This window comes from Cnephaeus nilssonii, assembly GCF_951640355.1.
Source record: "Cnephaeus nilssonii genome assembly, chromosome: 22".
Taxonomy (NCBI): Eukaryota; Metazoa; Chordata; class Mammalia; order Chiroptera; family Vespertilionidae; genus Cnephaeus; species Cnephaeus nilssonii.
Window position 1 is genome coordinate 22,329,917 of NC_137093.1, and position 10,113 is coordinate 22,340,029.

At 59.9% G+C, this 10,113-nt stretch overlaps 1 protein-coding gene across 1 annotated transcript; it reads left to right on the top strand.

Moving 5' to 3' along the window:
- Nucleotides 1-788: 788 nt before the first annotated feature.
- SELPLG (selectin P ligand) lies at nt 789-8,895 on the top strand (the record flags this gene model as incomplete). Its single annotated transcript, XM_079762960.1, has 3 exons — nt 789-814; nt 885-1,126; nt 7,360-8,895. The coding sequence occupies 3 exons, from the start codon at nt 789-791 to the stop codon at nt 8,565-8,567; spliced, it is 1,476 nt and encodes a 491-aa protein (XP_079619086.1). The 3' UTR covers nt 8,568-8,895.
- Between the last annotated feature and the right edge of the window lie 1,218 nt (nt 8,896-10,113).

Genomic DNA, 10,113 nt, shown 5'->3' on the forward strand with positions numbered 1-10,113 from the left:
GGCAGGGTTGCCACAAACCTTCAATTTGTAAACCAAAAAAAACCAAGCAAACCCGCCCCCGCCTTCCCCCACCACCGGCCTGTACACCTGTGAAGCGCATGAAACAAAATGATAAAGCGAGGCGTGCCTGTATAAGGACACCACGGGCGGGGGTGGGGGGTAGGGGGGCACCAGTTCGCATTTTCAAACAACCTGTGTGCAGGGCGGGGTGTGCGCCCCTCGGCACCTGTCCTGAGCCCCACCTTGTGCAGCCCCAGGCCTCCCAGCCTTGGCCCATGGACTGCTCTCCGCCTGGGCCACCCACCCAGCCACCCCACTTGTTACCTCAAGTGCCACTTCTCCTTGAAAGAGTCTCCTGGCACCCCTCCCCCACCCTGGCTCGCCACAGGGCGCCATGACCACACTGTGTCATCACGGTCTGTTTACTGGTTCACTAGCCGGCTTCCCCACCAGGTAAAGAGCTACAAGAGCGCTGGCGTCTGACGCTGCTGGCCCTTGGATCGCTCCCTGAACCGATGAGCAAAGAAAGCCAGCGGCCCTGGGCTCGTGGAATTTGCAACCTAGATCCGCAGAGAGGCCCTGGCTGCAGCTGAGCGGGCCACCTGCAGGCACACACGCACACAGGCAGGGGGAACGTTTGCACCACAAAAGCAGGCTGGGCTCCCCAGAGCCATCCCCACCCTCCTTTGCATCTGGTTCCTCCCTTCCAGGGCGGGTCCCCTGTCGCCCCCACTCTCCATCAACTGCGGCCTAACGCTGTGGCCTTTCCCAGCTTGGCTGCCTCGACCATGGCGCCCCAGAACATGTCCATGTGGTGCTTGGTGTTGGCCTGGTTACCAGAATCCAAGAGTGACCTCGGGCCCCTGGGCCCCCCTACCGCCCAGTCCAACCAACAATGTCACCCAAGCTGTCACCAACCAGGAGGTGTGGGCCATCACGTGGCCCTATCTGAGCAACCACACTCTCGCTTCCTTCTTTCACGGCCGTTGGGCGTTGGCGGGGCGGAGGGCCACGGCGGGGGTGGCCACAGCAGAGCCCTGCAGCGTGGCTGGGTCCCTGTCCCTGAAGCTGAGAAGCCGCGCTGGGCCCACGAGGCAGCTGTCCCATGCTCCGCTGAGCACGGCCGGTAAGTGCTGGCTCGCGAAACCACAGGAGGTGCCTGGGGGGGGCCCAAGGGACCGGGGGTGGGGGTGGGCCCAAGGGACCGGGGGCTGGGGGGGGGTGCCCAAGGGACCAGCGGTCCCGCCTGGCAGCAGACGGCAGGCATGGGGGGGGCAGGCCCTGCGCCGCAGCCCCTGAGGAGGGCACACCAAAGGTCAGGGGCTTGAGACCAGGGCCTGCTTGGAGTCCATGACTGCATTCTGCTCCCCGCCACGGCCAACTGCCCTCGCAGGCAGGTTTGCCGGCGGCTGCTGGCTTGGGAGCATTCGGAATTGGAAAAATTGGAGAAATCGGGAGCGTTTCTCTAAAAATCAGCCTACCCCGCCCCTCCTTTCGTGGGTGGGGCCCCGGGGCCCAGAGCGGGGAAGGGGTTTGCTCAGGAGCAAGACTGGGGTTAGGTCTGGGTGGTGCCTAGGAGGGGTGCACGGTTTGTCCATAGAAATGTCGTTTCCGAAGCTGCGTTCTTTACGCTTTTTTGTAAGATAGCGGAGATAACGTGTGGTCATAGGAAGTTACTGGAATATTAGAATTAGGGTACCATTGCTAGCAAAATAGAACAGTAATAATGACACCACTCTTAATAATTTGTATTTGGGGTGCTTTAGGGGCAAAAAGCGGTGGCCACTACACACACACACACACACACACACACACGAACACACACACATACATGCACCGTAGACGGGGGTCAGGGCTCTGGTTGTCTGGAACCTTTTTCTTCCCTCCCAGGCCCTCTGGTTTTCTCCCTCTCCCCTCTGAGTTCCCCAGGCCAGGCCTCTCACGGTCCGTGGGCAGGGGGCTCAGGAGGGGGCTCCCCCGGCCCCAGGCCCCGGAGCGGCTTCCTCTGGGGTTGCCTGGGGGGCCACAGCTGGCCCGGCAGATGCCTCCCTCACCAGGCTTGGCCAGCGGCTCTGGGGGAGCGAAACCCGGATATGGATATGGACGGGCCGGGCTGCCAGGCTCAGCGCCTCCTGGGAACCTCGGCCGGCCAGGCGGGAGCAGGGCCTTCCGAGAGGCTGGGGATCCTTTGAGAACCCTGTGCCCCCTTTTTAGAGATGAGAAAACGGAGGCGTGGAGGGGAGAAGCGGCCGCTTCGGGGCGTAGGGCCCCCAGGAGCCAATAGTCCATGTACGGCTCTCAGACCGGTGCCTGGCGCACTGCCTACACTTGGCAGGTGTGGTTTCCTACCCGGAGGCCAGCTGCCCACTGCACCCGGGGCTTGCTGTGGAGGCAGATTTCCAGGGCTGCCTGCCCTGCCCTCTCTGACTGACACTGTCAGAGGTGTGTCAAAGCTGCCCCGGGCTGGGGACTTTTCAGGGATGTGGCCCTACGTGTAGAACAACAATGCCAACCGCTGGCCTTTACGGAGCACGTACTATGGGCTAAACACGCCACCTGGACCGCTCACTTCAACCCACAGCCCTACGAGGTCCTGCTCTCACCCCTGGGTTCCAGCCGGGAGTCCGCGGCTCAGAGAGCTGAGCTCCGAGGTCACACAGCTTGTGAATGGTAGGGCTGGATTTGGGTCTGTTGTTTTTTTAAAAAATATATATTTTTATTGATTTCAGAGAGGAAAAGAGAGGGGGAGAGAGATAGAAACATCCATGATGAGAGAGCATCATGGATCGGCTGCCTCCTGCACGCCCCCTACTAGGGACCGAGCCCACAACCCAGGCATGTGCCCTTGACCGGAATCGAACCCAGGACTCTTCAGTCCACAGGCCGACGCTCTATCCACTGAGCCAAACCGGCCGGGGCTGGATCTGGTCTTAATACTGGGTTTGATCCCACGTTGGGCCAGGTCCTGTCCTGGCTGCCAGGACTTAGACCTGCGCTGGGATTGGGGGTGTGTGTGTGTGTGGCGAGGGGGGCGGTGAGGGGTCATGTGGGCCTCGATTTGACCTACTTGTGGGTTTGGAGCCGTGCCTTCTCTTGCGGCTGCTCAGCCCACACCCTGAGATGCTCCGTCTTCCGGACCCTAAGGCTCCAGGAACGTGAACGTTGGGACTGCTGGGGTCCATATTCCGAGTGGGAGGTCACGAGTGGCCCAGGGTGGCTGCACAGTGTGGTCCCTGGAGCTGGGGTGTGTGTCCCCCTACCCCCCGCACCCCTCCCCAAGCCCAGGTGGGGCTCCTCAGGCAAGTAGGGTGTGGCAGCTCTTTGTCCCTCTCTGAGCCCTGCCCCGCCCCCCTCCTGTGGTAAGCGGCTGTTTTCCTGCCATGGGAGGGGAGATGAGGTGACAGGTGAGGCCTGGAGGAAGTCCCCGCTCTGGGACCTGTTTTCCTAATCTGTGGAATGGACATCATCGCAGCCCGTGTGGCGGGAAGACGAAGGAGGCCCCTCCCAGGAGGGGAGGATCCATCCACAGTGAGGGCTTTAGTTTTTATAGTTTATATTTTTATTGATTTCAGAGAGGAAGGGAGGGGGAGAGAGAAATAGAAACATCGGTAACGAGAGGGACATCATGGATCGGCTGCCTCCTGCGTGCCCCACCCTGGGGATCGAGCCCGCAACCCAGGCATGGGCCCTTGCCCGGAATCGAACCTGGGGCCCTTCAGTCCGCAGGCCGACGCTCTATCCACTGAGCCACACCAGCTGGGGCTGGTGAGGGCTTTATAAGACATCTCTGGTTAGAGTGTGTGTATTTGAGCCACTGTCAGTTATCGTCCTGCCCTCCACGGGCAGCGCCCACACTCTGCTCCTCTCCTGCGACCTGCGTGGCCCCAGGAGCCACAGGAGCTCTGGGAGCCGCCTGTTCTTCCCACGAAGTAGGCCGGTGCCTGGGACTGAGGGAGCCGGGGATCGGGGATCGGGGACGTTCAGGGCAAGCGGGTGGGCCTGGGTAGGCCCAGGCGGGGACACGTCGGCTTTTCAATGCCCTTGTCTTTTCCCTCCACAGACGGGGGAGGGGTCTGCTCTCACAGGCCCCTGGGCTTCCCTGACTGTGCACAGGGGTGGCAGGGAGGCGGCCATCTCTGTACCCTCCCTGGGGTGCACTTTCCTCTGCTCCTCTGTCCACAGCCCCGAAGAGAGCCCCCACATAAAGCGCCCCCTGCGGATGCCAGCATTGGGGCCTTCCTGGACGCATCTCTTTCCATGCTTGCCACTATTCTTTCTTTTTTAAAAAAATATATTTTATTTATTTTTTACAGAGAGGATGGGAGAGGATAGAGAGCTAGAAACATCGATGAGAGAGAAACATCGATCAGCTGCCTCCTGTACACACCCCCAACCAGGGATGTGCCTGCAACCAAGGTACATGCCCTTGACCGGAATCGAACCTGGGACCTTTCAGTCTGAAGGCCGACGCTCTATCCACTGAGCCAAACCAGTTAGGGCATCGCCACCATTCTTTGAAGCAGTAGGACCTGTTTGACAGATGAGGAAACTGAGGCTCAGAGAAGGTGAAGTGACCTGCCCAGGGTCACACAGCTGCTAAGTGGTCTCCCCCACTGCCCCCACCCCACCCCTCTGCAAGCACAGGGCTGTGGCAATGGGTACCGGGGTGAGGGCCCACCTTGGGTACGGGCCCCGGCCCCCTCCATGGCATCCTCCCAGCTCCCAGGCTTCAGAACGTGGGGCCCTGACTCACCAAGATGCCTCTCCCCACCCGGGAACTGGTGGGCTGGGCCTCGAGTGTTTGCCCCTCCCTCTGCAGGAAGTGGCTGAGGCTCAGCCTTCCAGGAACCCGAGAACTGCCCGAGGTGGGGGGTGAGTCTTTTCACAGTTATGAAATATAGCTCTGAGCCGGTGGCTTCTCCCGAAGTGTCTCTGCCCCCAGGAGAGTGGGGGTGGGGCCGAGGTTAGGCCACATACTCTTCCCCTAAGTAGGCACTCCACCCCATGTGCAAAGAAACTGCCTCCGGGAGGCAGGCTAGCGGGCAAAGAACATGTATGTGGGTGTGCATGGGTGTGTGTGACACACTTACTAAGCACCTACTGTGGGAACTTCTGAACCCATCATCTCACTGCATTCTCTCGACAGCCCTATGGGATACTTACTGTGTGTTATTCCCATTTTACAGATGAGAAAGCCGAGGCTCAGAAAGGCAAAGATCTGTGTCAAGGTCATACGGCTTGTAAGAGCCAGAGCCAGGGCCAGGACTCAAACATCTTTTTGTCTGACCCCATAGTCAGTGCTCCCCATCCTGTGCCCTGCATGGCTCCCAGTACACATGGGGCTGGCCTTTCTAGGTGATGTGGCCTTTAAGGTCCTGCTTATTCTTACTCTGCCCACCCCCCTCTCCTAACTTGTTCCCCAACCCAAGCCACAGACACAGCAAACTCAGCTCTCCTCCAAGCCTTTGCTCCTTCTGCCCCCACAGCTAGGTTAGGTCTCTCCACAACGCCTTCCTGAATCCTCGCTGGGTTCAATTCTGGTCTCTGCCACTCGCCAGCTGTGTGTCTTTGGGCAAATCGCTTCACCTCTCCGAGCCTCAGTGAAATGCGTGATAATTGGATGTGTCTGATGCAAATATCAAAAAGTTGGGCTTAAGAAATTATTCTCAGATCTGATCAGCTTGGCATTTTAGAAACCAACATAATTCTCACCAACAGGGGAAGGAGGTCAGAGTCAGGCTGGAAGCTGAGGGGCCTATGAGCAAGTCACTGCTCTTTGCTCCAAGTCACGTGAAGAGCGAGGGAAGGTTCTGGAAATGGTGCAGGCTCACGCTGCCCCCGGCGCTGAGGCAGGGTGGCGCACGGCGGAGGGCATTATGTCCAAGCACCCAGGGGTACCTGAATCCTGCCTGGAACACAGCTGTCACGCATCGCGGGGTTTTCTAAGGCGCGGTGTTGAATCGCACACACACCAGCCAGTGCCAGGGGGAGTGTGAGGAGGGAGGGAGAACGGGAAAGCAGGAGGGTTCACGCTGCCCAGAAGCGAGACCGGGGAGCTGGCTGAAGGGAGAGGCACTACCCTAGAGGCTGAAGGTAACACCAGCGGACAGTGACCCGACCCGCAGGCCAATGATGACTGCCCGCTCCCCCAGGGCAGGGCTACTCTGAAAAGGCTCTGGGCCCTGGAGGGCTTACGGGGTAGGTTTGTGAAAGAACCCAAGCAGCCCCCCTTTGCCGGAGCTTGCTGGGGGCAAAGTGCTAAGGGCTCTGCATCACCTCGTTCCATCTTCACTAGAGCCTAGACCCGTGGTCGGCAAACGGCGGCCCGCGGGCCACATGCGGCTCTTTGGCCCCTGGAGTGTGGCTCTTCCACAAAATACCACGGCCTGGGCGAGTCTATGTTGAAGAAGTGGCGTTAGAAGAAGTTTAAGTTTAAAAAATTTGGCTCTCCAAAGGAATTTCAATCGTTGTACTGTTGGAATTTGGCTCTGTTGATGAATGAGTTTGCCGACCACTGGCCTAGAGGCAGGTGCTGTCATCCCCGCTGTGTGAGCAAGGACACAGCCAGAGGGAGCCAGACGGAGCTGAGACCCCGAGACAGAAAAAGAAAAACCAAGCACCTGAGGGAGGCGGGGGAGCCAAGACTGGGGAGAGCGGAACAGAGGGGTCGGGACCACACACCAAGAGGCCTCGTTATCCAGGTCCAAGCAGGCAGCGTTATCCTGGAGGCCTGTGGTCTCCACGCTCTTGGTCATGGACACCCCCCCCCCCCCCATCAGCGGATGAGTGCATGGATCTATGGATGAACTGTATACAGGAATGACTGCACTCAGGTCATATTACAAATGTATACAGAAATGGGGGTTAAGAAGGGGTGACATCAAAGTCAATATAACTAGAAGCTCTACTCGTTCATATTTTCTTTAAAAATTTTATGTTTTTTTAAAAATGGTTATTGATTTTAGAGAGAGGAGGAGGAGAGAGAGGAAGATTGACTTGTTGTTCCACTTACGTATGCATTCACGGGTTGATTCTTGTATGTGCCCTGAACGGGGATCGAACCCACAACCTGGGTGTGTGGGGACGATGCGCTAACGAACGGGTGTGTGGGCCACGGCCGCTCAGATGCTTTCTGTCTGCACCCCAGTGGCCGTTCATGTTGATCAGGGGGAAAAGCTGCTATGGGCGGAGGGCCCGCTGTGCACCAGGCACGCGCTTGGCCGGGAGGGTGCCCGAAGCCGAGCGTCTGCTCCAGAGCAGACACACGCCCAGCTGTGGCCGCCCGGCATCCCAGCCAGGGGGCTCCGCAGCCCAGGGGTGGAGCTGTCCTGATGTCCCTCTGTCCGTGTCTCCCTGCAGGTGCCATGCCTCTGCGACTCCTCCTGCTGCTGGTCCTGCTCGGCCTCGGGCTGCCAGAGAGCCAAGGGAATGGGGACGAGGACGACTGGGATGGGTACGATGAGGGGTATGTCACGGACCCTCCGGAAATGCTTGAAACTATCACGGCGGCTGTGACCCCGAGGCCCGAGCGTCAGGCTGCGATGGGAACGTTGGGGCCGAGAGATTCTGCAGCGCCTGGTACCCCTGAGCCAGCCACTCTGGAGGCGACCACAGGGGACTCTGCTGGCCTGGATGCCAGAGGAGCAACCCCTGGGAAGCTCAGTGTGGAACTGGCCACACAGGGGATTCCTGTCACACCGGGCCCTCTGACCACAGAACTGGGCACTACCATCCCTCCCATCACGGAGGCGCCATCCACAGAGGGGGCTCCGTCCACAGAGCTGGCCACCGCAAAGGCCCTGCCCACAGAGCCACTGACCACGCAACCCGCAGCCACGGAGGCCCTGACCACAGAGCCACTGGCCACACACCCTGCAGCCACGGAGGCCCTGACCACGCATCCTGCAGCCACGGAGGCCCTGACCACGCATCCTGCAGCCACGGAGGCCCTGTCCACAAGCCCAGCAGCCACGGAGGCCCTGTCTATGGAGTCCACGGTCACGGAGACCCTGTCCACAGAGCCAGCTACCACAGCGGCCCCTCCCACGGCGCCCCCTCCCACAGAGACCCTGTCCAAGGAGCCAGCCACCACGAAGGCGCTGTCCACAGCGGGTCTCTCCACGGCCCTCCTCGTGCTGCCTGACGCTCACGGGGGTGCCACCGTGGCTGTCCGCAATTCCTCGGACGCCTTCATCAAACGGGGGAAAAGCAGCCAGGGTCTCTCCCCGCCCAGCTCCGCGCCCCCCAGCCTCACGCGGGGCCCGGATTACATGCCCGTGAAGCACTGCCTGCTGGCCATCCTCATCCTGGCGCTGGTGGCCACCACCTTCCTGGTGTGCACCGTGGTGCTGGCCGTCCGCCTCTCCCGCAGGAACCACATGTACCACGTGCGCAGCTACTCGCCCACCGAGATGGTCTGCATCTCCTCCCTGCTGCCCGAGGGCGGGGAGGCGCCCGCCGTCACCGCCAACGGGAGCCTGCCCGCCGCCAAGGGCCCGGGCCTCAAGGAAGGGGCCGGGGAGGACCACGGTGGGGACGACCTCACCCTGCAGAGCTTTCTCCCTTAGCGCCCCTGCCCACGCCCCTGGGCACGCCCCTGGGCACGGCCCTGGCTCCTCGATGCCTCCCTCCGCGGCCACCACCCAGCGCTCAGGCCCTGGGCCGCCTGTCGGGGCCTCCTCCGAGCCCCTGGGGGAGGGATCCCTAGGCCACTCCACCAGGACCGAGGGCGGCCAGGGTTTGAGGCCTCTCCTCCCTCCTGGCCGCTGGAGTCTCATTCCCACGAACCCAGGGAAGACTCAGGTGCCCTGCCCTCACCCACCGCTCTCGTCTCTGGTCGCCAATCATCATGCATGTGGGGGGTGGGTCCTGAGGAACGTGGGGTTCCTGAGGTCACTCCTGCCGTACCCCGCCGGGGGGGGGGGGGGCAGCTTGAATTTTCTCAGCTACGCCTCCGGGGAGCCCAGGGTGAGGTCTTTTTTCTTTCTTTCTTTCTTTCTTTCTTTCTTTCTTTCTTTCTTTCTTTCTTTCTTTCTTTCTTCCTTTCTTTCTGAGTTTCCACTATATATTTTAAAATAATTCTTTATTGTTGACAGTATTACATATGTCCCCTTTCTCCCCTTGCCCGTGAGGGCCGGGGCAGGCTTGGGGAGCCCAAGGCTACCTCTTCTTTGAGACTGCATGGGCCAGCGAGCTTCCTGCTGGTGACAGAGTAAACCCCCATCCTGCCCTCTCTCGCCTTCCCCGGTGTCCCAGGTGCAGACTGGGCTCCGTCTCATTCCCTGGAGTATCCCGTGTCCTGCTGCCCAGCCCAGGCCCAGTGCTTGGTAAATTTTTTGAAAATATATTTTTATTGATGTCAGAAAGGAAGGGAGATGGAGAGAGAGAGAGAGAGAGAAACATCAGTGATGAGAGAGAATCATTGATCAGCTGCCTCCTGCATGCCCTACTCTGAGGACTGAGCCAGCAATCCAGGCCTGTGCCCTGACCGGGAATCAAACCGTGACCTCCTGGTTCATAGGTCGGCGTTCAACCACTGAGCATGGCCACACTTGGTAAATATTTGATGAACATGTGCTGGCTGAATGCTTCGAGACATCAAGGTGCCTCCTCAGGTGGGGGGTCGGTCCTTCCCCCCCCAGCCCCACCCCCCTCAGGAAGCCCCAGGCACAGGCTGTTGGGTTAACAGTATTGTGTCTTGGACACAAGGGGTGGGGTGGGGGTGGGGGGGCAGGAATCTTGGTATAACCCTGAGCAGCTGGGGAAGGTTTCAGGCCGTTTGGGGGTAAGAGAAGGGACCACTTTATTCAGTGCCCCCCACCTTTGACCCAGTTCTGGCCTACAGAATTGCCCCCCCAAATCTCAGACAAGTCTACACATCGACACCAGCCTCCCCAGGACCCCACCGTGTCCTCTCTGTCCCACTTGGGGCCGGACTCCCATTAACACCCAGGACCCACCCACTCCTCCCACAGACTTCGTGGCTTTTGTCCAGCTCCCAGGCGTGCGGACTAGCTGTCATTTAAAGTTCGGGGCCAGCGGACTTCTTCTTAAAGGGCCAGGCAGAAAATATTTTAGGTTTTGCGGGCAGCAGGGCCCCTGTTGCAAGTTTTC